At 43.7% G+C, this 24,846-nt stretch overlaps 1 protein-coding gene across 1 annotated transcript in view; it reads left to right on the plus strand.

Moving 5' to 3' along the window:
• The window catches only part of PIP5K1C (phosphatidylinositol-4-phosphate 5-kinase type 1 gamma), a 476,610-nt gene that overhangs the window by 383,820 nt on the left and 67,944 nt on the right, over positions 1–24,846 (plus strand). The window contains exons 15-16 of the mRNA XM_082248247.1: positions 2,943–3,041; positions 20,476–20,575. Of these exons, the coding sequence (XP_082104373.1) occupies positions 2,943–3,041; positions 20,476–20,575 (199 nt within the window). The remainder of the gene's footprint in view (positions 1–2,942; positions 3,042–20,475; positions 20,576–24,846) is intronic.

Below are 24,846 nucleotides of genomic sequence, written 5' to 3' on the forward strand. Positions count from 1 at the left end.
TCCAGGAACCCAAACCTCTTCTTACTACACCAGCTCCTCAGCCACTTGTTAACTTCCCTAATCTCCCGCTGCCTCTCTGGCGTGGCTCGAGGTACAGGTAGAATTTCTGAGAATACTACCTTGGAGGTCCTTCTCCTCAATTTAGCTCCTAAGTCCCTGAAATCGTTTTTTAGGACTCTCCACCTTCTTCTAACTTTGTTATTGGTACCCACGTGTACCATGACAGCCGGGTCCTCCCCAGCTCCACCCAATAATCTGTCCACCGAATCTATGATGTGTCGAACCCGAGCGCCCGGTAAACAACAAACAGTTCAGCGCTCACGGTCTTTTTGACAGATTGCCCTTTCTTTCCTTCTAATAATTGAGTCCCCTACCACCAGAACCTTTCTTTCCTTACCCTTAGCCTCGCTCATGCTCTCACTGGAGGAGTTCTTCACCTGGCAGCTAGGAGCGTCGCTCTGCTCCAGCAATGCTGGTCCCTGACTGGTTTCCCCAACATCACGCAACAGGGCGTATTTATTGGGAGGTTCCAGCCCAGGACCGGCCTCCTTGACTCTTTCTCCTCTACACTTTCTAACTGTCACCCAACTACTCTGCTCTGGTGCCTGCACCCTTGTCTCTCCACCCGCCTCTGTGCTGGCCCCTGCCGGCACCCTTACGGGTACGTTCCCAGCTCTCCTTAAAGTTGAAACCCAAGTCTTGAGGAATAGGGGCTTAACAGTTTTGATCATCCCTAAGCTCTTCAAAGCTTTAACAGACTCTTTCTCAGGTGCTGGTTTACCACCCTGCTTCTTTCTTACTGGCTTCAACCGCTTGACAGTTGAAATCCAAGTCTTGAGGAACAGGGGCCTAACAGATTTGATCATCCCTAAGCTCTTCAAAGCTTTAACAGGCTCTCTTTGGGCCCTTCCAGATTGTCTAGATCTTCTTTCTCAGGTGCTGGTTTATCACCCTGCTTCTTTTTTACTGGCTTTAACCACTTGACAGGTGAAACCCAAGTCTTGAGGAACAGGGGCCTAACAGATTTGATCATCCCTAAGCTCTTCAAAGCTTTAACAGGCTCTCTTTGGGCCCTTCCAGATTGTCTCGATCTTCTTTCTCAGGTGCTGGTTTACCACCCTGCTTCTTGTTTACTGGCTTTAACCACTTGACGGGTGAAACCCAAGTCTTGAGGAACAGGGGCCTAACAGATTTGATCATCCCTAAGCTCTTCAAAGCTTCAACAAAGTTTACCATCGCACTTGGAAAGTGTATTTCTCTTGGTGTGTGACAAGGGAATTCCATTACAGGAAGTCCTCCTTGGGGCAGATCCTGTCTGTTTTGCACACAGGTTTGGATCAGTATTTGATTAGTGACCTTGTGGGATCTTAGCATGGTTTTCTCCTTTCTAAGAGTGGAATTCCAGATACCACCTAATTTTAAAACTGCCCCCTTCCCCATCCTAACACCTATTCTGACTAACCTATGTAAGAAAGATCCATACACTTATTTTCAGGTCACTCTAGTCCGGTCATGTAAACTCCCCTGTGTCAGTCAGTATTAGGTGGTGCCTGGAATTCCACTTTAAAAGACCACCCTTTGAACCTATGATGTATATTCCTCTGTCTATCCTTACTCACGAGAAAGATTGCCTTTCTTGTCACTATGCTTTCTATTAGACAGGTTTCTGAGTTGGCAACCTTGACCTGTAAAGGACCCTTTGTTTGGTGCATACATACAAGGTTGTTTTAAGGCACCAGGCCCCAGAAAGGATTCTTGTTAAGGTCTTTTTTTCCTTCTTTCTTAACCAGGAAATTGTCCTACTATCCCTCTGCCCTGCTTCCAAACATCCAATGGAAATTATCTTCCATTGCCTGGATGGGGTAAGCGCTGTTTTAGTTTCTCTCTTTTCAACAGTCCAATTCTGTTTTTAATTCCTGAAGGTCACCTTAGGGGACAGCTTGCTTCCCCTTTTCATCTGTCTAGATAGATTTGACAGCTCAGCTTATGAGCTCGATGGCAAGGTTCCCCTTTTCCTGGAAAGGGCACACTTAAGTAGATCTGTTAGTGGCTTTTCAGCATCATGCATGTTTCTCAGATTTACAAGGCTGTTACCTGATCCTGTTCACATCTTCATTAAAGTACTACCAGAATACATTACAGGACGCAGGTCCCTCCCCTCTGTCCTTATGATTCACTCATGCTACTGCTTGCTAACAAAATTGAGGCATGCTAGAAGTGGGAGGTATTATACTGGGCTCTTCTTTCTGATTTTATGGCAGTGTCCAAATTTTTAAAGGCAGCAGCATAACCAATGTTCCCTAATTCTCTTCCTGTGTCCTATATAGTACTCCAAGAAAAAGGTTTTTATGGTAAGTCAGGAATCCCATTTTTTCTGTATTTGCATAAAATCTTTTTTGCTCTTTCCACTATTTTATCATTAAAGCGTTTTTAAGTTTACAAAAAGTGTAGCTGCTGACTTATAATAAACACATACTCACCTGTCTCATGATCCAGCGATGCAGCCGCTCGAAGCCACACTCCTCCCTCTCGCCTTCCCTGGCGCAGGCATTACAAGTATGGGCACCTGGCTGTGACCGCTTGCAGCTTTACAGCTTGGTGCGCACTGCGCCTTCTCAGTTGCTGGGCAACCTTCTGGGACCTGTGAGAACTTCCGCTCGAGTTGCCTAGGCGGCCTGAGCAGAAGTGGGAGCTGGGTACCTGTCAAAACTAGGTACCCGCTCCCCCCCACTTTTGGGTGGAACTCCGCTTTAACATCTGAGGTCTTTTTTTCTTCTTTTTGGGTCTTAATTACCTCGCTCATTAATGGTATGCTGTAACTTTGGGCATTAATTATACACAATTATTTTGTGGGTTGAACTGGATGGACTTGTATAATAACTTGTGTCATTTTTCAACCAGATTAACTATGTAATTATAGTTATTGATCTGTTTACTTTTAGAACCCATGAGATGCAGGCATATGATGAGGCTGAGCAGGTCACAGTGGAAGTGAAGTCATGGGAACAGAACGCTGTTGCTGAACCAGGAGAGAAGCATGGGTGAGATAAATTATTTGATAGGTCTGTTGGTTACCTATGTTACTCTTTCCCCTTTCCTTTTGCTAATATGTATAACAAGCCAGAATATGGGTCCAGTTTATGCATCTTACTACAATTTGACAATATCTGAAAACTAGAGTTTACTTTATTATGAAATTTATAGGATAATAGCAATTGGCAACACTTAACTAATCATTTTCACAACTAAATCCTACTACTGAAAAAAACGAATTAGGTGTATATAAATAGGATTAAAAAATACAAACTTTTTATTGTACTAACTTAACACTTAAAAGACAAGCTTTCAAGAGTTTTTCTTTTCCTTTCCTTTCTTTTTCTAACAACTTGTCTCCAGATCAGTCCACAGTGAGCAATGAGCAGTCCTGCAGGCTACACGCAGCACAGCTCTTCCACATGGCTGAGCTGCGACTGGCATGGCGCCCAAACCAGCATCTGGTCTGCAGGGAGAGGCGGAGTGTGGATGATATCACTCCGCCTTCCCCCCTGCAGCCGTAACTAAGCGAGCTGCATTGGCTGACTCCGTCTCCACCATGCTTTAATAAATGCTCGGTACTACAGCAGCAACCAGGGCTGGAGCAAACGATTTTTGTCTACAAAGGCAAATGTGCATTTTACAGCCCCTAGTGCCCTGAGGTGGGTGCTGTCGACCCTGACAGTAAGCACTCTGAATACTAGGAAACCAACACTTGGCAAGAGGCTCCACCAATTAAAGTGAGCAGTCTAAATACTAGGGACTCAACATTGGGCAAGGGGCTTTAACAATCACAGTAAGCTATTTGAATACCGGGGGGCCCAACATTAGGCAAGAGACTCCACCAATAATAGCAAGAAGCCTGAATACCAGGGAACCAACTTTAGGCAAGAGGCCCCACCAAAAAACAAGCCATATGACTTCTAGGGACCTAAGATGAAGCACCGTATTCAGCACCTGGCAGTAGTGCTCAGCCACAAGACAAACAGTGAGCCAACTCCAAGTTTTGCATAACGCTTTATCCCCACATACCTAACACATAGACAAGAGAGCAGAAACCTGAAGTGGCCACCCCAAACTCCAGGTTTGTCCACCCATGGATTCAAATGGATTTATATAAATACAGCGTTTAAATAACCTAAAAGCACCAAATTCATCTCCTACATGAAGTGAATACAAAATTCATATATCTGTGGTAAAATATTTGTGCATTAAAATTTTTAATTTATCCACTATATAAATAAATTGCTTTATAAACCAAACATAAAATCAAACTCTTGTACCATCAAAAACATTTTTTAGAGTGCATATATAAAAAGTGTGTTGTGCTCAATATCCCAATGTGTCACAAATTCCACTAAATGTACTAAAAATACTAAATGTAATATCCATACTGTTCACCATCAGTATTTTCCATTACATGATTTTCCTCCACCTTCACAGCACACTCCCTGGATACACTGACCCACCAATCCTGGGCCAGCTTTCACTCCATAACCAGAGGTTTCCACCACTCCTCCTCTTGAACTTCACCAGAGGTTTGCTAATGCAGGTTGGGGTAAAGACAATAAAAAAAGTCTGTAAAACCTCTTTTTAATAAAACCACATAAAAACCAGTAACACTGCACATAGACTGAGCTCGCACCAGCTGTGCTGTAGAGTAAGTGGTGCACCTGAGTGCTGGGATACAGTATGAATTATGTGAGTGTTACTGTTTTTTATGTGGTTTTATTAAAAAGAGGTTTTACACTGTGGCAATTTTTATTGTCTTTACCCCAACTTGCATGAGCCAGATGTAAAGGAGGAGAATCAGCGGTGCTGCATGAGGGGGTGACCTGGCTAAATTATGGGAGGAGTGAAGGAGTGGTGCAAACCTCTGGTTATTAATTGCAAGCTACCCTAGGATTGGTGGGTCAGTGTATCCATTAGTTTTAGTTACAACACTAATGGCTAACTGCAGCCACTGAGGTGAAAGTGAGGGATAGAGTGGTTAATAGTAGTTTATAAGCTCCTATAGATGCAGTCTGACCCCAGCACACACTATACAGCTCCCATAGACAATGCTGGACCACAGAGCCACTATGAGCAGCACATGACACTGAGCTTGAACTTGTGAGATAACCCTGGTATGTGTTCAAAAATGATATATTGAACTATTGGTAAACTCACCTGTGTCCTGTCCTAGGCACACCAGCCGTGTCATCTCCACCCCCCCCCCCCCAAATCACATCATAATGCTCTCACTCACTGCAGGCACACAGTACGGACCAGCTGGTAGGTTGGGGGAGGGGTGTGGGCAGGAAGATGTCAGCAGAGCCCTCATTGGACACAGGAAACAAGGCTCTGTGGGTTCATATAACCCAGAACACACAGCAAGTGAACTCCACAATGGCAGCCCTGCCCCTCGGGATGCCCAGGCACCCTACATGACTATAACGACTATATAAAGGCGGCCCTGGCCAGCGGGGTCCAGTTCCACTTGTCAGGGCCCCCTCTAGGTGGCAGACCGCAAGGGCCCATCCACTGCAACCCTGGTAGTTCCACCACTGCCCGGCAGCCTAATCTAGTGTGGGGGGATTAGGGGCAAGGAATAACCAGGAGGGGGGGGGGCTTGCCCCCCTGTAGTGACGCCACTGCTAATATCCACTGATTGTGAAGAATAGCTAGGAAGCTGGTAACAAAGATTACCTTGTAGTAATTTGTGATTTGCCTGCTACAGAGCTAGAGGGTGGTTTCCACACACAAATGTTGTATAGAAATCTGTTGTTAAATTTGTGACATTACATATGCTAAAAAAATCAATCTGCGCTACCCAATATAATAATAAATAAAGAACATAAAATAACACCACTGTGCATTCGATGTGATAAATCTTCTTAGTGACTCCTTCAGTGACCACCACAAATAGGTAAAAAACCTGCTCACTAGAGACCCCACTACAGAGTCTGCAAGGCATCAATCAGTATCCTCCTGCTAGAGCACTGGGATGAAGGATCACTCCCCCTTTCCTCTCCACATCAAACGCTCCACACTCCAAGAAGAGATCCATACAGCTCTCTGCAATCACAATTTATTAGGTAAAATCGGAATAAAAACACAGAATTGTAAGAAAAGGCATGAAAGGTAACAGCACTTCCTAGTATATGACATTATAGGCTCGGCTCCTCCCACCTATACGCGTTACGCCGGTTATTGAGCTCCCTTCCAAGCCCAAATTTGTGACATTATCAGCATTCAGTGTTCAGAGGCTTCCTGCTTACACAGTGCGGAGCTGATCTACTTCTCTATGCTGCTCTGCAGCAACGGATGATTAACCTAAATGTATTATTCATAATAAAAGCTGTCAGCAAGCAGTCATTTATTACTATGTGTGGTCTATTTTTACTCATTTACCATTTTTTTGCTAATTGATCTTGTCCCTACTGATTTGATCAAACACCCTGCCACAAAAAAATGAAAAGCCCAAGTGTAGTTTTATATTTTAATATAAATCTGTAGCCTAAGAATTGTAAAATTAAATGCGGCAGAAGTTGTCCCAAAGTACATAGTTCTTGTACTTCTTTTGGATGACAGGCATACCGCGATTCTGTTTGCGAGATATTACCGCGATTCATCGGGCGACAATCACACCGTGTTTGGGGTGCCATTGGAAGTGACCAGGATCACATGGGCGTCCTGCGATTTGCTGTGATTCGGGATCACTGACAGAACCGCAAAAATTCTGCCCACGATCTGGGATGTCAAGATGTGAACGGAGCCTAAAGGATGGGGCACTTTACAAAAAGACTGCTGTTCTGTAATAAAAAAAAAAAAAGGAAAAGAAAGCCTTGAACTAACCAAAAAAATCATATATAAAGTACCATGACATCATTGCACAATAATCTGTTCATTCAGCTGCCTTTAACAAATGAGTACAACGCATTTCCAAGTTTGTCAGTTGTGCCACTGCATTACCTAATAGACTGCCAGAAACAAAATTTTATAAGGAAATACAATTATTGCAATAAATCACAATTCCCACTAAAATAACAATTAAAAACCAATAGCCCATTAAAAGATAAAATAAAAGAAATCAGCTTTCTGTCCTCTGTGAACATCAAGGATGCCTATTTGCATATCCCCATCTTTCCTTCACATCCACACTACCTGCATTTTACTATGTGCACGCATTCCTACTAGCTTGTTGCCCTTAGGTTTGTTAACTGCACTTTGGGTCTTTACCAAGATGCCAGTCATTGTGCATGTTCTTCATTCACAGACATACACATAGTGGGACACTTAGACAGCTTTCCCGAGGGAATAATTGGCACAGGCCTTGTGTGCCCATTAAACTGTTTCACGATTTTATATATATATATATATATATATATATATATACAGTGGGTACGGAAAGTATTCAGACCCCCTTAAATTTTTCACTCTTTGTTATATTGCAGCCATTTGCTAAAATCATTTAAGTTCATTCTTCTTCCTCATGAATGTACACATAGCACCCCATACTGACAGAAAAACACACAATTGTTGACATTGTTGCAGATTTATTAAAAAAGAAAAACTGAAATATCACATGGTCCTAAGTATTCAGACCCTTTGCTGTGACACTCATATATTTAACTCAGGTGCTTTCCATTTCTTCTGATCATCCTTGAGATGGTTCTACACCTTCATTTTAGTCCAGCTGTGTTTGATTATACTGATTGGACTTGATTAGGAAAGCCACACACCTGTCTATATAAGACCTTCCAGATCACAATGCATGTCAGAGCAAATGAGAATCATGAGGTCAAAGGAACTGCCTGAAGAGCTCAGAGACAGAATTGTGGCAAGGCACAGATCTGGCCAAGGTTACAAAAAGATTTCTGCTGCACTTAAGGTTCCTAAGAGCACAGTGGCCTCCATAATCCTCAAATGGAAGACGTTTGGGACGACCAGAACTCTTCCTAGAGCTGGCCGTCCGGCCAAACTGAGCTATCGGGGAAGAAGAGCCTTGGTGAGAGAGGTAAAGAAGAACCCAAAGATCACTGTGGCTGAGCTCCAGAGATGCAGTCAGGAGATGGGAGAAAGTTGTAGAAAGTCAACCATCACTGCAGCCCTCCACCAGTCGGGGCTTTATGGCAGAGTGGCCCGACGGAAGCCTCTCCTCAGTGTAAGACACATGAAAGCCCGCATGGAGTTTGCTAAAAAGCACCTGAAGGACTCCAAGATGGTGAGAAATAAGATTCTCTGGTCTGATGAGACCAAAATAGAACTTTTTGGCCTTAATTCTAAGCGGTATGTGTGGAGAAAACCAGGCACTGCTCATCACTTGTCCAAATTTAAGGGGGTCGTCTAAATACTTTCCGTACCCACTGTATATATATATATATATATGGCTGAGGCAGTCCACGCCCATCTCGGACGTAACGCGTACAGGGATTGGTCCATCTGATCCATGGCCTTAACCAGGAAGTAATACAGCACGGTCCCAGCACGCTGCAGGCTCTGCATACTGTTACTCGCTTTTATATGTAGGATATCATGTAAGTGCGATTCCTTTGCTTATGAACTAATTAAATGTTACATACAGAGAGCACTAGATCCCCTTTTCTTTTATTTCATGGCTTGGGGGATGCATCCTGGATTAGTGCTTATCCTTGACATTATACTGCGGTAAAGGATTGCTTCTGCGCCATCTGATGTTTGAGACCTTGGAGCTGTGTTCCCTGATTCTTTTGAGAGATATATGTGTTTTGACCCTGTAGGGTCGCGTTATTAAGGTGAGAGGCAGAGATTGCTTGTTGGAGGGAAGCTGCAAGCACGGAAGTCACATTTACTGTGTGTTTTTTCACCGAACCACAAGTGGACTACCTTTCCTTAATTGCATATCTTCAAACTATGGACTGTCTCTCGCAATACTTATATCAATATCATTGTGCATTTTTATGTTGATTTTGTCTCTGTGGGATATCTATCAGAGGATTTTAGACTGCGCTGCACTACTATTTTATATATATATATATATATATATATATATATATATATATATATATATACATATATATATATATATATATACAGTATCTCACAAAAGTGAGTACACCCCTCACGTTTTTGTAAATATTTTATGATATCTTTTCATGTGACAACACTGAAGAAATGACACTTTGCTACAATGTAAAGTAGTGAGTGTTAAGCTTGTATAACAGTGGAAATTTGCTGTCCCCTCAAAATAACTCAACAGACAGCCATTAATGTCTAAGCTGCCGACAACAAATGTGAGTATCCCCCTAAGTAAAAATGTCCAAATTGAGCCCAAAGTGTCAATATTCTGTGTGGCCACCATTTTTTTCCATCAATGCATTAACCCTCTTGGGCATGAAGTTCACCAGAGCTTCACAGGTTGCCACTGGAGTCCTCTTCCACTCCTCCATCACGACATCACGGAGCTGGTAGAAGTTAGAGACCTTGTGCTCCTCCACCTTCCATTTGAGGATACCCCACAGATACTCAATAGGGTTTAGGTCTACATAGTAACATAGTTTGTGAGGTTGAAAAAAGACATCAGTCCATCCAGGTCAAAATATGATGTGTGTGTGTGTTTGCTGTGAACCGTACATTGTATACCCCTTTGTGTTGTGGTCTTTAAGGTGCCCATCTAATAGTTTTTTGAAACTATCGATGCTCCCTGCTGATACCACTGCTTGTGGAAGAGAATTCCACATCCTTACTGCTCTGACAGTAAAGAACCCCCTAGGTATTTTAGGATTAAACCGTTTTTCCTCTAGTTTAGTGAGTGGCCACGTGTCTTATTGTATTCCCTTTCCCTAATAAGTTTGTTCCTTATGCTAGGGTCCTCACCAGTACAGTATTTGTACATTGATATCATATTCCCTCTCAAGCGTCTCTTCTCCAGAGAGAATAAGTTTAACGCCTGTAGTCTTTCCTCATAGCTGATGTCCTCCATTCCCCTAATTATTTTTGTTGCTCTTCTCTGGACTCTCTCCAGTTCTAGCACATCCTTTCTGAGGACAGGTGCCCAGAACTGGATGGAATACTACAGATGTGGCCAGGTCAGAGTGTTGTAGAGTGGGAGAATAATCTCTTTATTTCTGGAATGAATCCCCTTTTTTATGCATCCCAGTATTTTGTTGGCTTTGCTTGCAGCGGCTTGGCATTGCATGCCACTGCCAAGCCTGTTGTCCACTAGTACCCCCAGGTCTTTTTCCGTCTTAGATTCACCCAGAGGTTCCCCCCACAGTGAGTAGCTTGCTTTCGTGTTTCTGGTGCCCAAGTGCATTACTTTACATTTTTCAACATTAAACCTCATCTGCCATTTAGTTGCCCACCCCATTATTTTGTTCAGGTCCGCTTGTAAGGTTTCCACACCCTGCATAGAAGGTATTGGCATGCTTAGTTTAGTATCATCCGCAAATACCGAGATTATGCTGGATATCCCCTCCTCTAGGTCGTGTATGAATAAATTAAACAGGATTGGCCCCAGGACAGAACCTTGGGGGACCCCACTTTCCACACCCGCCCAATCCGAGTACTCCCTATTTATCACCACCCTCTGGACACTCACCTGGAGCCAGTTCTCTATCCAGGTACTCACCCTATGGTCCATACCTACGTACCTTAGTTTGTACAGTAAGCGTTTGTGGGGAACGGTGTCAAAGGCCTTTGCAAAGTCCTGATACATCACATCTACAGGCCTTCCTTTGTCTAGATGGCAACTCACTTCATCGTAGAAGATTAATAGATTGGTCTGGCAAGAACGATTTTTCATGAATCCATGCTGGTTACTACTAATAATACAGTTTTCATTACTAAAGTCTTGTATGTGGTCCCTTAACATCCCCTCCAAAATCTTGCAGACTACAGATGTTAGGCTGACCAGTCTATAGTTACCCGGGATATATCTCGGCCCTTTTTTAAATTTTGGTACCACGTTGGCTTTTTTCCAATCAGCTGGCACCATACCCATCTGTAGACTATCCTTAAAAATCAAGAATAATGGTCTGGCTATCACCTGGCTGAGTTCCTTAAGTACCCTCGGGTGCAAGCCATCCGGTCCCGGTGATTTATTTATGTTAAGTTTCTCTAGTTTAGTTTTAAGTCTATCTTCTGTTAACCATGGGGGTACTTCCTGAGGTGTATTATTTAATTTATCATTACAAGCTGGGTTAGTGTAGCCCCCCGATTCTTTTGTGAAGACTGAAGATAAGAAATTATTGAACACTTTCGCCTTCTCTCTGTCCTCAGTGGCCAGCTTCCCTTCGTCATCTTTTATGGGGCCAATGTGTTCTGGCCTCACTTTCTTACTATTTATATACTTAAAGAATTTATTGGGGTTTTTCTTGAGACATGCTTGGCCAGTGCATCACCTTTACCCTCAGCTTCTTTAGCAAAGGCAGTGGTTGTCTTGGAGGTGTGTTTGGGGTTGTTATCATGTTGAAATACTGCCCTGCAGCTCAGTCTCCAAAGGGAGGGGATCATGCTCTGCTTCAGTATGTCACAGTACATGTTGGCATTCATGGTTCCCTCAATGAACTGTAGCTCTCCACTGCCGGCAGCACTGATGCAGCCACAGACCATGACACTCCCACCAGCATACTTGACTGTAGGCAAGACACACTTGTCTTTGCACTCCTCACCTGGTTGCTGCCAGACACGCTTGACACCATCTGAATCAAATAGGTTTATCTTGGTCTCATAAGACCACAGGACATGGTTCCAGTAATCCATGTCCTTAGTCTGCTTGTCTTCAGCAAACTGTTTGCGGGCTTTCTTGTGCATCATCTTTAGAAGAGGCTTCCTTTTGGGATGACAGCCATGCAGACCAATTTGATGAACTGTGTGGCGTATGGTCTGAGCAATGACAGGCTGACCCCCACCCCTTCAGCCTCTGCAGCAATGCTGGCAGCACTCATACATCTATTTCCCAAAGACAACCTCTGTATATGACGCTGAGTACGTGCACTCAACCTCTTTGGTCGACCATGGCGAGGCCTGTTCTGAGTGGAACCTGTCTTGTTAAACCCCTGTATAGTCTTGGCCACCGTGCTGTAGCTACGTTTCAGGGTCTTGGCAATCTTCCTATAGTCTAGGCCATCTTTATGTTACATATATAGTTACATAGTAGGTGAGGTTGAATAAAGACAATAGTCCATCCAGTTCAACCTGTGTAGGTGTGTGTGACTGTAATCATCTAACATAGCCTTTAATCTAAAGTAAAGAACCCCCCACGTTGCCTGAGGTTAAAACGCTTCTCCTCTAATCGCATTGTATGTCCTCGAGTCCTCATGCAATTCCTTCGAATGAACAGCTTTTTTTCTAAGCTGAGATCCCCGTTAAGATATTTATAAATTGCTATCATGTCCCCTCTCAGACGTCTCTTCTCCAGGGAAAATAAATCAAGCGATTGCAGACGCTCCTCATAATCAAGGTCCTCCAATCCCCTAATTAGTTTAGCTGCCCTTCTCTGGACTTTCTCCAGCTCCAACACATCCCTCCTGAGGACTGGCGACCAGAACTGGACAGAATACTCCAGATGCGGTCGGACCAGAGTTTTATAAAGTGAAAGGATTATAGTCTTATCTCTGGAATACATCCCTTTCTTTATGCATGCTAATATTCTGTTGGCTTTGGAAGCTGCCGCTTGACATTGCATGCTGTTGCCTAATCTATCATCAACCAAGACTCCCAGATCTTTCTCCATTTTTGATTCCCCCAAGGGTTCCCCTCCTAACGTGTATTGTGTTTTTATGTTTTTAGTCCCCAAGTGCAAAACCTTACACTTCTCCACGTTAAACCTCATTTGCCATGTCGTTGCCCACTCCGTAATTTTGTCCAGATCATTTTGTAGGATATCTGCTTCATGCTGTGCAGTTATTGCCCTGGCCAATTTTGTGTCATCTGCAAAAACTAATAACGAACTACTGATCCCGTCCTCAATGCTGTTTATGAATAAATTGAACAAGGTCGGTCCCAAGACTGGGCCTTGGGGGACCCCGCTTACCACCTCAGACCAGTCTGAGTATGCGCTGTTTATTACCACCCTTTGGACACGGCCTTTTAGCCAGTTCCGTATCCAAGAGCAAACCCTGCTGTCGATACCTGCAGACCTTATTTTATAAATTAAGCGCTTGTGGGGAACTGTATCAAACGCCTTAGCGAAATCCAAGTACACCACATCCACTGGTCTGCCCCTATCTAGCTCACAGCTCACCTCCTCGTAGAATGCTAAGAGATTGGTTTGACAAGAATGCCCATTTGTAAACCCGTGCTGGTTACTACTGATGATGTTGTTGTCTTTAGCATATTCTACGATATAGTCCCTTATCATCCCCTACAAAAGTTTACAAATTATTGATGTCAAGCTGACAGGCCTATAATTTCCCGGGATATGCCTCTGGCCCTTTTTGAATATCGGAATCACGTTAGCCTTCCTCCAATCCCCTGGTACATCTCCTGTCCTAATACTGTCAGCAAAGATCAGGGTGGTCTAGATATAACCATACTGAGTTCCTTGAACACTCTCGGATGTACGCCATCCGGGCCTGGTGATTTGTTTGTGTTAAGTTTATCCAGTCATTCCCTGATTTCACCCTCTGTTAGCCATAGAGGCAAGTCCTGTGTATTACTACTAACCAAACAGTCGTGGTCAGTGTACCCCTCCTTTTCCTGCGTAAAGACTGACGAGAAAAAAGCATTCAGCACGGTTGCTTTTTCAGTGTCCTCTGTAACCATCCTCCCATCATCGTTAATTATGTGTGCAATATGCTCTGCCCTAGTTTTTTTGCTGTTGATATATTTAAAGAATTTCTTTGGGTTTTTTTTACTATCCTCCGCTATTTGTCTCTCAAAGTTGATTTTAGCCATCTTGATTTCGTGTTTACACTTCTTATTTGCCTCCTTGTATTGCTGGAAGGCCAATACTGTGCCCTCTGATTTATATTTCTTGAAGGCCAATTTTTTTCCCCTAATAAGTTTTTTAACGCTACGGTTTAGCCAGCCAGGTTTGGCTTTGTCTCTTCTAAATTTATTCCCCATAGGAATGCACTGCAAGATGCCTTTGCTTAATATGTTCCTAAAGCATTCCCATTTTTCCTCTGTGGTCAGTGATCCCAGGGTTTGGTCCCAGTTTACCCTTTCCATCAATGAGAACAATTTTGGAAAGTTTGCCCGTCTGAAGTTTAGGGTTCTTATGTTCCCCACTTGCCTTTTTATATTGTTATTTATACTAAATGTGATCATCCTGTGATCGCTAGAGCCCAGGTTGTCCTGGACTCCTACCTCCGAGATTATGTCTGGGTCATTAGTGATCAATAGATCCAGGATTGCGTTTTCTCTGGTAGGGGAATCCACCAATTGTGACATGTAGTTGTAGTTGTCCTGTAAGGTTTCCGTGAATAGATGGGCCTTATGTGAGTGTGCAGTCCCCTCTTCTCAGTCAATGTCGGGATAATTGAAGTCCCCCAATACGATGACTGATCCCAGTTTTGCCACTTTACCCATTAGTGCTAAAAATTCCTGCTCTACCTCCTCCCCTTGGTTAGGTGGCCTATAGCAAACCCCCACAATTACTTTCCCCTTTTCTCCTTCCCTAAGGAGTTCTACCCACACGGATTCTAAATCCATGCTCATCCCATCCGTAATGTCACTCCTTTCTAGCACCTTTATATTGTTCTTGACATAGAGACATACCCCTCCCCCTCTTTTTCCTACCCTGTCCTTCCGGTACACCAAATACCCTTGGATATTGGCCAGCCAGTCATGTGAGGGGTCGAACCAAGTTTCTGTTATTCCCACAAGGTCTATGTCCTCCTCATGTACTAACATTTCCAATTCTTCAATTTTATTAGCTAGGCTCCTGGCATTAGCATATACCCCTCTTAGTTTTACGGAAGTTAAACGTAATTGGCGGTTATGTTTATTTCTGTTTGGTCTGCGGTTTTCCCGCACAGACCTGCCAATTGACGTTGTCGACCTACTGTCGCTGCTGACACTACAGCTGCCTTCAGTCCTCTGCTCCCTCCTGACTGATTCTACTTCTGAGCCCTCCCCCCCGTCTCCTAGTTTAAAAGCCCCTCCAACTTGGTGGCCATCTTTCTCCCCAAAAGAGCTGTAGAGCAACAATTCTTTTTTTTTTTCAGATTCTTAGAGAGTTCTTTGCCATTAGGTGCCATGTTGAACTTCCAGTGACCAGTATGAGGGAGTGAGAGCGATAATACCAAATTTAACACACCTGCTCCCCATTCACACCTGAGACCTTGTAACATTACCGAGTCACATGACACCGGAGGGAAAATGGCTAATTGGTTCATTTTTGGACATTATCACTTAGGGGTGTACTCACTTTTGTTGCCAGTGGTTTGGACATTGAGTTATTTTGAGGGGACAGCAAATTTACACTGTTATACAAGCTGTACACTCACTACTTTACATTGTAGCAAAGTGTCATTTCTTCAGTGTTGTCACATGAAAAGATATAATAAAATATTTACAAAAATGTGAGGGGTGTACTCACTTTTGTGAGATACTGTATATAGGACAACTGAAATAGACATTGGTCCAAACCAGATATGGCAACATTTAGAAATGTAACCAAAGTGAAAGTGCATGTACATTTGCTCTGTGTGAATAAGACAAACAATGTTAATAGGCTGTTTCTTATGCTGGATGATTGTGTTTCAATTATTTAAAAATGGAAAATACCCTATTTGGCCAATAGAATTCGATAAGTACTAATGGCACCATCTTGTGGCCAAATGAAGAGTTTTCTTTTTTAAATTAAAAAAACATTTATACAGCACAGAATATAGCCTAATGAAGGATTTTTCAACTGGGCTTCTGTGAAACCTTAGGGTTCTGTGAGAAGTCCCCAGGGGTTCTGCATCAACATTGTGGCAGATATACATCACCCAATATTGTTTCCAGTGTTATTCTTAATGTGTGCTGACAGTCAGTATTGTCTGCACTCATTGATACCCAATTCATCCTCTGTAGTTTCAGCTCCTTTGAACACAGGGGGCCAAGAAGAGTGCAAAAAGCAAGGACTGAAGGAGGAGGTAACTGCCAATGGCAGCTCTGAATACAGACATTGAGGGAAGGATTGTAATAAACAGAAAAAACAGAGGCTACAAATTTTATTATGAGGCCAACTCACTTATTCAGTGTTGTCACAGTAAACCAGCAAAGCATATAGAAAAAAGAGGGATTGCCCAAACCTCTAGCTGAGGAAGGGTTAAACAAGCGGTTACTTAAATGACAAAACGTGGCTTGATCAATATTGAAAGTTTATTAAAAAAAAAAAAAGGCAAAGGGACATAAATATTAATTGGCTCTAGGAAATGTATATAATATATATCCAGTAACTTAGTCACACCTAACTAAACCCAACACAAAACCTGTGCATGACATTAAAAACAAAGAGCACAAAAACCTCCGGACGTCTATTTTGTGCATATTCAATGAATGAATAGCACAGATCATCTCTGTATAAATATCGATGTGTTAAAATCCACGGGCATAAGCTATATCTAAAGGTTATGCAAACCTTAACAGTTCGAGCTTCAATGATTAATGCAAAGCATAGTAACACATTAACTGCATTTCCATGGAATGTCTCAGTCTATATCTAAATGGAGGAACAGAACAGACATTTCTTTTATAAGAATAAAACATGTTCAAAGCTTTTTGTAGCTTATCTGGCTACTTCTCAGCATTTTTCCTTTAGTTACGTATGTGACAAGGACACCTCTTTTTGCACAACTAAAAGTAATGCCAGTTGGGCTCCCTGGCGGGCCTCGGCAATCTGCCGTATCGGGGAGTGCGGGCATATCCGTCTCTACCACTGCCTACTAGATCTACCCTCAGGGTTTGGACGGCGGCTCGTGCGCGGTTTCTCCAACCTAATACTTGGTCCCCCTATCAGCCTTTGTGGGGCAATCCCTCCCTCCCTCATCTGCGGACGCTTCCGGATCCGCAGGTCTGGGCTGACCGTGGAATTCGCAGGCTAAGGGATATTATGCCAGTTGGCGAGTTGCGCACGCTTCAGGACTTGCGTGGCTCCTTTGACCTCCCCCGTTGGATTGGGTTCCGCTATCTTCAATTGCGCCATGCGATCCGTGCCCAGTTCCCGACCACTCCAGTTCTCCAGACTGACCGCCTGGAGGATGTCCTCGCGCAGGCTGAGCTTCCCAAACCGTTATCCGTCCTTTATTCCACCCTCCTTGTTGAGGCCTCTCCGGCCCTGGAGCGCCTGTGGCGGCGTTGGTCTGCGGATATACCTGGCTTGGATAGGGAGGATTGGGACGACTGCTTGGGACGGGGCTCGAGCTCAGTTATAGCTGCCAGAGACAAGCTCATCTACACTAAATTTCTGCATAGGGTTTACTTCACTCCTTCGAGACTGCACAGAATGTATCCTGCACGTTCGGCTGACTGCCCTAAGTGTCTGCTGTCTGAGGGCTCCTACATGCACATGTTCTGGGACTGCCCGCGCGTGGCGGAGTTCTGGGGTGAGGTGTTTGAAGCTCTGAACACCCGCCTAGAACTTAGGGTTGTGTGCACCCCGGAGCTGGCGCTTCTGGACATCCCGGACCGGGTCAGGCGCTCTAAATACTCGAGGTTAATGCTATCTTTGGTACTGTATTATGCCAGGAAAGAGATAATTCTGCGGTGGGGTTCCCCCTCCCCTCCCACGCTGTCGGCGTGGAAGGTCCTGGTTAACGGGGCCCTCCCCATGTATAAACTTACCTACATTGCTAGAAATTGCCCCCGCAAATATGATAAGATTTGGCAACCATGGGTAGATAATGTACCTTGATTTCCTATTCACTGGTTGTGTATTGCATACTTATCTACTGGTTCTCTCAGGGATCTTACTTGACCTCCTTGTATCTTGCTGTCGTATCACTGTATTGTGCTCCCACTGTGCCTTGTTGTTGCCTACTCTCAATGTACTGATGTTTTGGGATTGCTACTTCCCGTTTGCTCTCATGGTGGCCATTGTCTACACACTTACTGTATACTGTTTTTACCTTGTTTTTTTTCAATAAAGAGCAACCTTGTTTGTAAAAAAAAAAAAGTAATGCCAGGAAGTTGTTAATGCACCATGCCTGATGAAGTGGTGTTGCGATTAAGGTGTTTTATGGTTAATAAAATAAAGTTCTGATTAATTATAAAGAAATTGCATCTCATCTGCCTACCTATTGCACAACACACCAAAAAACTAAGACTGCAACAATTGTAGCCCTGGTGAGATCTAAAAGTCAAGCCTTGAATGATCCATTTCTTTGTGTACTTGGACTTGGTCTCCAGCAGGTGGCAACCTTCCAGGTGGTCAATGGTGAGCAAGCCCCTCTGCGTGGATGTGATGTAAGGTGCTTGGAACCAGGAAGTTAACCAGGGGAACACCAGAAAGAGCTCCTGTTGGCTCTTAATGGTTTTCCTCTGGTCAACTTCCTGGTTCCAAGCACCTTACATCACATCCACACAGAGGGGCTTGCTCACCATTGACCACCTGGAAGGTTGCCACCTGCAACCCCGGAAGATTTTACCCTCTTCCCGACCAGGCCCTATTTTGCGATTTGGCACTGCGTGACTTTAACAGACAATTGCGCGGTCGTGCGGCGCTGTACCTAAACAAATTTGACGTCCTTTTTTTCCCACAAACAGAGCTTTATTTTTTATTTGATCACCTGTGTGATTTTTTGATCATGCGCTATAAACGAAAAAAGGGCGACAATTTTGCAAAAATAACAATATTTTTCACATTTTTTTATATGAAATTCCCCAAAAAAATTTAAAAATCAAAATTTTTTAACATTTTAGGCCAATTTGTTTTCTGCTACATATGTTTGGTAAAAAAAATCGCAATAAGCGTATTTTGATTGGTTTGCGCAAACGTTATTGCATTTACTAACTAAGGGAAAGATTTTTGTCATTTTTATTGTTTTTTTTTTAACGAGTATTGGCGGCGATCTGCGATTTTTTTTGCGGGACTGCGACATTGCGGCGGACAGTTTGGACTCTTGACTGACATTTTTGACACTTTTGGGGGTACCAGTGACATTACTACAGTAATCAGTGCTATACATATGCACTGTTACTGTAAAAAATGACACTGGCAGGGAAGGGGTTAACTTTATTGGCGAAGGAGGGGTTAAGTGTGTCCCTAGGGGCGTGCTTCTAACTGTGAAGGGATGTGGCTTGTTGTGTAACTACAGAGATCTACGATCCTAGCAGGACCGTATGATCTCTGCACTTACACATGGGCGAATGACAGGCGGCTTTGTTTACATTAGCCGCCTGCCTTTCTCCCTCTGTAACGGACGAACGCGAGTGGCCGGCGGACATCAGGTCCGCCTGTCACACGCGCGGGGATCACAGTGAGCGAGTGGGGACGGGAGCGCGCCTCCGGCGCCGCGCGCTCGCCCCCTATTGGCTCGCAGGCGAGTGAAGTACCCATACGTCACTTTGCCTGCACGGGGCTGACCGCCGCAGTATATGTACTTGCGGCGGACAGCAAGTGGTTAAATGTGTGTGAATTTTATCATTTTTCATTTTACTAATATGTTTGAATAAACACTTGCCACACTTAGGTAGTGGCGCTTTTCTCTCCTTTTTTCTGTTTATACATCAGTTGCCATGCAGCAGTGGTTTTGAGCAACCATACAAATGTAAGTGCAGGCACATCCAATTGAATCTTCTGATGTAATTTTTTGACTAGAAAAGACTACGCTACACTTTGAAGTGGTCACCCATAATTGGTGATTATTCCACCAAATAATGTTATACAGGCCATCCATCTTGGACTGAAAAATCTGAGGCCTCCTCAGAAAAGATAAAACATTGTTTCCTAAACCTATACATGAGGCATCTTTTTGCCAGGTCTTTAACTTGTCAATCAAACTTTTTGATTAGGCTACTTCAATATCATTAGTATAAATAACCTTTAAAGTGATTTTGAGCCATTTTAAAAGTCCCAATTTAAAAATGTGCCAGTACTGTGTCCTATAGTGAGTTTGGGGTTAGTCTGAGGAATCCATAAGCACTTTATGGGATACGGGGTATAGACATTTTTGGAAGTTTTCACAAAAACTTCCCCCGCCGATTGCTTTTCAGTTGAACATTGTTTGGCAGCGGGAAAGGTAAGTGTATACTTTCTGCTGTACAGGCATTTTTAAATGAGGACTCGGTTAGGAAACACGGTTGCATAAAAAGAATCTAAGTCTTTTCAGTCACAAAATGTATACTTAACCTTGTTTTAGATTCTGGATTAACCTTTTTTTGCCATAGATAATCTGAAAAAGCTCCCCGTCTTTTTTTAAACTTTTCTTTCCAAGCTGCAGTGTTCCAAAATGCTTGGAAAGATTTAAAAAGTTATGCTTGCTGCAGATGAAATTCTGGTAAAGTCAAAGACGTTTGCTGTAAAAATGCATAACTTCTATTCTACAGAGAGGCTTCTGGCTGTATGGCAAGAGCATATTCAGGTGAAGAAACTGGAAGTCAACGCTCTGAAGAAGATGAGGAGATACCATCGACAGACATATACTTTGTAAGTTCATTACAAAAGTAGCAAGGACTTATTCTTGGTAGATATGAACACATAACTTCACATAAAACAGATTATAGCAAAACAGTCAATAAAATATATTGATTTACAGCTCTGATTCCTCATTTCTACAAATGTACAGTTTTGCAAATGTTCCTGAAAATGGAAAGTGATAATACCAAACAAATGACTGCAATGTAAAATACTGTCAGCATATAAATGGCCAATTAAAATTAATTAGATTAAATTAGAGTTTTATTTCTTAAAGTGGGAGTGCTTGCGAGGATAGTTACAAGTATGCACATCATACTTGCACAACAATTACAAGCTTTCTTTTGAGTTTGCCCTATTTCAGCTATAACATTTTTGACTTATCAGTAGAAGAGAAAGTTCCTCTGCTAGCAACTATCTCTTCTACTAATAAGTTGGCCAGTATGGTGCAACTCCCATACAAGTGCAATGGAGTTCCGTTATCCTGGCAAGCTTTACTGTTTGACATCTGAAAGACAATGTTGAGGGATAGCTAGCTGAAGGGAAAGGTGTTTTTTTTTTTTTTTTTTTTTTTTGCAATGGTTGCAATGGAGACAGAAAAATGTGCATACTACATTTTTTCCACAGTTTAGTTCCATTTTAATAGCTACCTATTGTTGTTTTAAACTTTTAATTTGACATATTTACATTGACAGGTTGAAAAAAGACACAAGTCCATCTGGATCAACCAATAAATAATAAAAAAAAAAAAAAGAAAAAAACAGTAATGAAAACCCAACCATACAATCCCATATACACAATCCTATACCCGCAGTTGATCCAGAGGAAGGCGAAAAACCCCAGCAAAGCATGATCCAATTTACTACAGCAGGGGAAAACAAATTCCTTCCCGATCACCCGAGAGGCAATCAGATATTCCCTGGATCAACTTTACCTATAAATATTAGTACCCACTTATATTAAGCTCACCAGGAAAGAATCCAGGCCTTTTTTAAGGCAATATAGTGAGCTGGCCAGAACCACCTTTGGAGGGAGTCTATTCCACATTTTCACAGCTCTTACGGTGAAGAAACCTTTCCGTATTTTGAGGCAAAATCTGTTTTCCTCTAGATGTAAAGAGTGCCCCCTTGTCCTCTGTGTTGACCTTAAAGTGAACAACTCAACACCAAGTTCACTATATGGAGCCCTTATGTATTTATACATGTTGATCATACCCCCCCCCCCCTTAATCTCCTCTTCTAAAGAGAGAAAAAATTCAGTTCCTCTAATCTTTTCTCATAGCTGAGCTCCTCCATGCCTCTTATCAGTTTGGTTGCCCTTCTCTGCACTTTCTCTAGTTCCCCAATATCCTTTTTAAGAACTAATGCCCAAAACTGAACTGCTTATTCCAGATGAGGTCTTACTAATGGTTTGTACAGGGGCAAAATTATATCTCTCTCTCTGAAGTCCATGCCTTTGTTAATACAAGAAAGGACTTTGCTTGCTTTGGAAACTGCAGCTTGTCAGCTTGTCACTGTCAGCTGAAAATTTGAAACTTTGTTCAAAGTATTTTATTAGAGTTATGTGCATACAATAGATACAACAGAAGTGTAAAAAGGATACAACAAAAATGTAAAGAAGATAGAGTCCAAATATAGAGTGCGCAAATGGTATACAAGATATAGAGAGATAATTATATATAGGAATAGCGTGCCCGTGTCCTCCCTATGGGTCACCCCTAATGTGTTTAAGCTGTGACCCAGAAGGAGAACAGGTAATGGGAACCTTCCACAAATAAAGGATCTTCTAAAAAGTTACATATCTTGACTAATAAAAGTATCTCATAGAACATATGAAGAACAGCCTAATATAGCATGGCACATAGTCATCCAATTGTTGAAAATAAACGAGGACTCAAATCTAGTAGAGAAAGTAAATTGTTGTATCGAAAGATTACTATAAACCAAATAATAATAAAAAAATAAAAAGAAATAGAGGAAAGGAGAAGAAAACAGAAGGTAAGAATGCGAGAAAGGAAAAAGAGTGGAAGATACAGAAAAGAACTGGGAACAATTATCGGGAATAAGGCAAGGCAGAAGGAAACAATATAAAAGGATTCATTGAAGTCTGGGGGAAGCATCTTGGAAATCCAAGGTTTCCAAAGAATGTTGAATTTATTTAAAGTGCCATTATCCAAGGCCGTCATCTTGGCATGTATCATCAAAATGTTCACTCGTTGTTTAGTTTCACAATAGTTTAAGGAAGAGGATTTCCATGCTTTGGCAATAGTCTGTTTAGTGGCTGTTGTCACGGAACCATGAACCAGACGTACAACAACTGGACCATAACCACGCCAATGAACCAAAAACTGCACCCGACCGTGGACCAGGCGTGAGTCCAGGATATTGCTCACCTCATACTCCTCACGATTGCCCACTCGGACCGGACGAGGCCGAGGAACCGAGGAAGTGAAACGATTACACACCAGAGGCTTCAACAGGGAGACATGAAACACGTTGGAGATCCGCATGCCAGGAGGAAGCGCAAGGGCATAGGCCACCGGGTTTACCCTGCGAAGCACTCGGAAGGGACCAACAAAGCGAGGCGCCAGCTTGGGAGTGGGCACTCGAAGGTTGAGGTTGCGGGTGGACAACCATACACGGTCTCCGGCCTGGTAGGAAGGAGCAGGAGCTCGTCTGCGATCAGCCTGGAGTCTCTGGCGCTGCGCAGAGACCTCAAGGGACTTCTGGATCTGTACCCAAGAAGCACGTAGGACGGAAAGGTGATCCTCCACAGCCGGAATATCCTGGGGAGAGAATACCTCCGGTAACACGGCAGGTTGGAACCCATAGTTGGCCATGAAGGGAGACGTCCCAGAGGAAGAGTTCACCGCCGTGTTCCTGGCAAACTCAGCCCAAGGCAGGAGGTCAACCCAATTGTCTTGGTGATCGGAGACATAGCAACGAAGGAATTGCTCCAAGGCCTGATTGGATCGTTCTGCGGCCCCATTGGACTGAGGGTGGTAGGCCGAGGAGAAGGAGAGATGAATCCCCAACTGGGAGCAAAAGGCGCGCCAGAACCTGGACACAAACTGACTCCCCCGATCCGACACAATCTCCTTGGGCAAACCGTGCAACCGGAAGACCTCCCTGGCAAAAATCGTGGCCAACTCCTGTGCAGAGGGTAACTTCTTGAGAGGAACACAGTGACACATTTTGGAAAACCGATCCACAATCATGAGAATGACCGTATGGCCTCGGGATGCAGGGAGGACAACAATGAAATCCATCCCCAGGTGTGACCATGGGCGCTCCCCGGTGGCTAAGGGTTGCAGAAGGCCCAACGGAAGGTGCCGAGGGGACTTACTCTGGGCACAAACGGAGCATGCCGCTACAAATGCGGCGATGTCGGAACGTAGGGAAGGCCACCAGAACAGACGTGAAACAGCCCAGGACAGCTGATTCTTTCCAGGATGCCCCGCGGTCTTGGAGTTATGGTAGGTTCGCAACAACCGAGTGCGCAACTCCTCAGGCACAAAACATCTGCCGTTGGGTCTCCCAGAGGGAGCACCAGATTGAGCCGCCAAAATCTGCTCACCCAGGGGAGAGGTCAGGCTGGTGCGAATGGCAGCCAGGATCTGATTCGGAGGTATGACCGAAGTCGGAATCGACTCCTCCCTGGACAGGTCGGAGTACTGCCGTGATAAGGCATCAGCCCTGATGTTCTTGGAACCGGGTAGGTAGGAGACCACGTAATTAAAACGTGACAAGAACAGAGCCCATCTGGCCTGACGTGGTGTCAATCTCTTGGCCTCAGAGAGGTAGGTCAGATTCTTGTGGTCCGTCAGGATGAGGACCGGAACCACCGAACCCTCGAGCAAGTGCCTCCATTCTTTAAGAGCCTGCACGATGGCCAATAACTCCCTGTCACCAATCTGGTAGTTGCACTCCGCGGAAGACAGTTTCCGGGAGTAAAACCCACAAGGAAGCAGAGGACCCTCTGGTGTTCTACGCTGAGACAGAAGGGCGCCTACTCCCGTCTCAGACGCGTCCACCTCGAGGACAAAGGGCAACCCAGGGTTGGGATGCGACAGAATCGGAGCCGACACAAAGGCGGACTTTAGAGCCTCAAAAGCTCGGATGGCCTCGGGCGGCCAGACCTGGGAATTACTGCCCTTCCTGGTCAGATCCGTGAGAGGCTTGGCTAGCATGGAAAAGTCCCTGATGAACTTCCGATAATAATTGGCGAAGCCCAAAAAGCGCTGCAGGGAGCGAAGACCACTGGGCTGGGGCCACTGTAAGACA

Source organism: Pelophylax lessonae (genome assembly GCF_965119305.1).
Source record: "Pelophylax lessonae genome assembly, chromosome: 1".
Taxonomy (NCBI): Eukaryota; Metazoa; Chordata; class Amphibia; order Anura; family Ranidae; genus Pelophylax; species Pelophylax lessonae.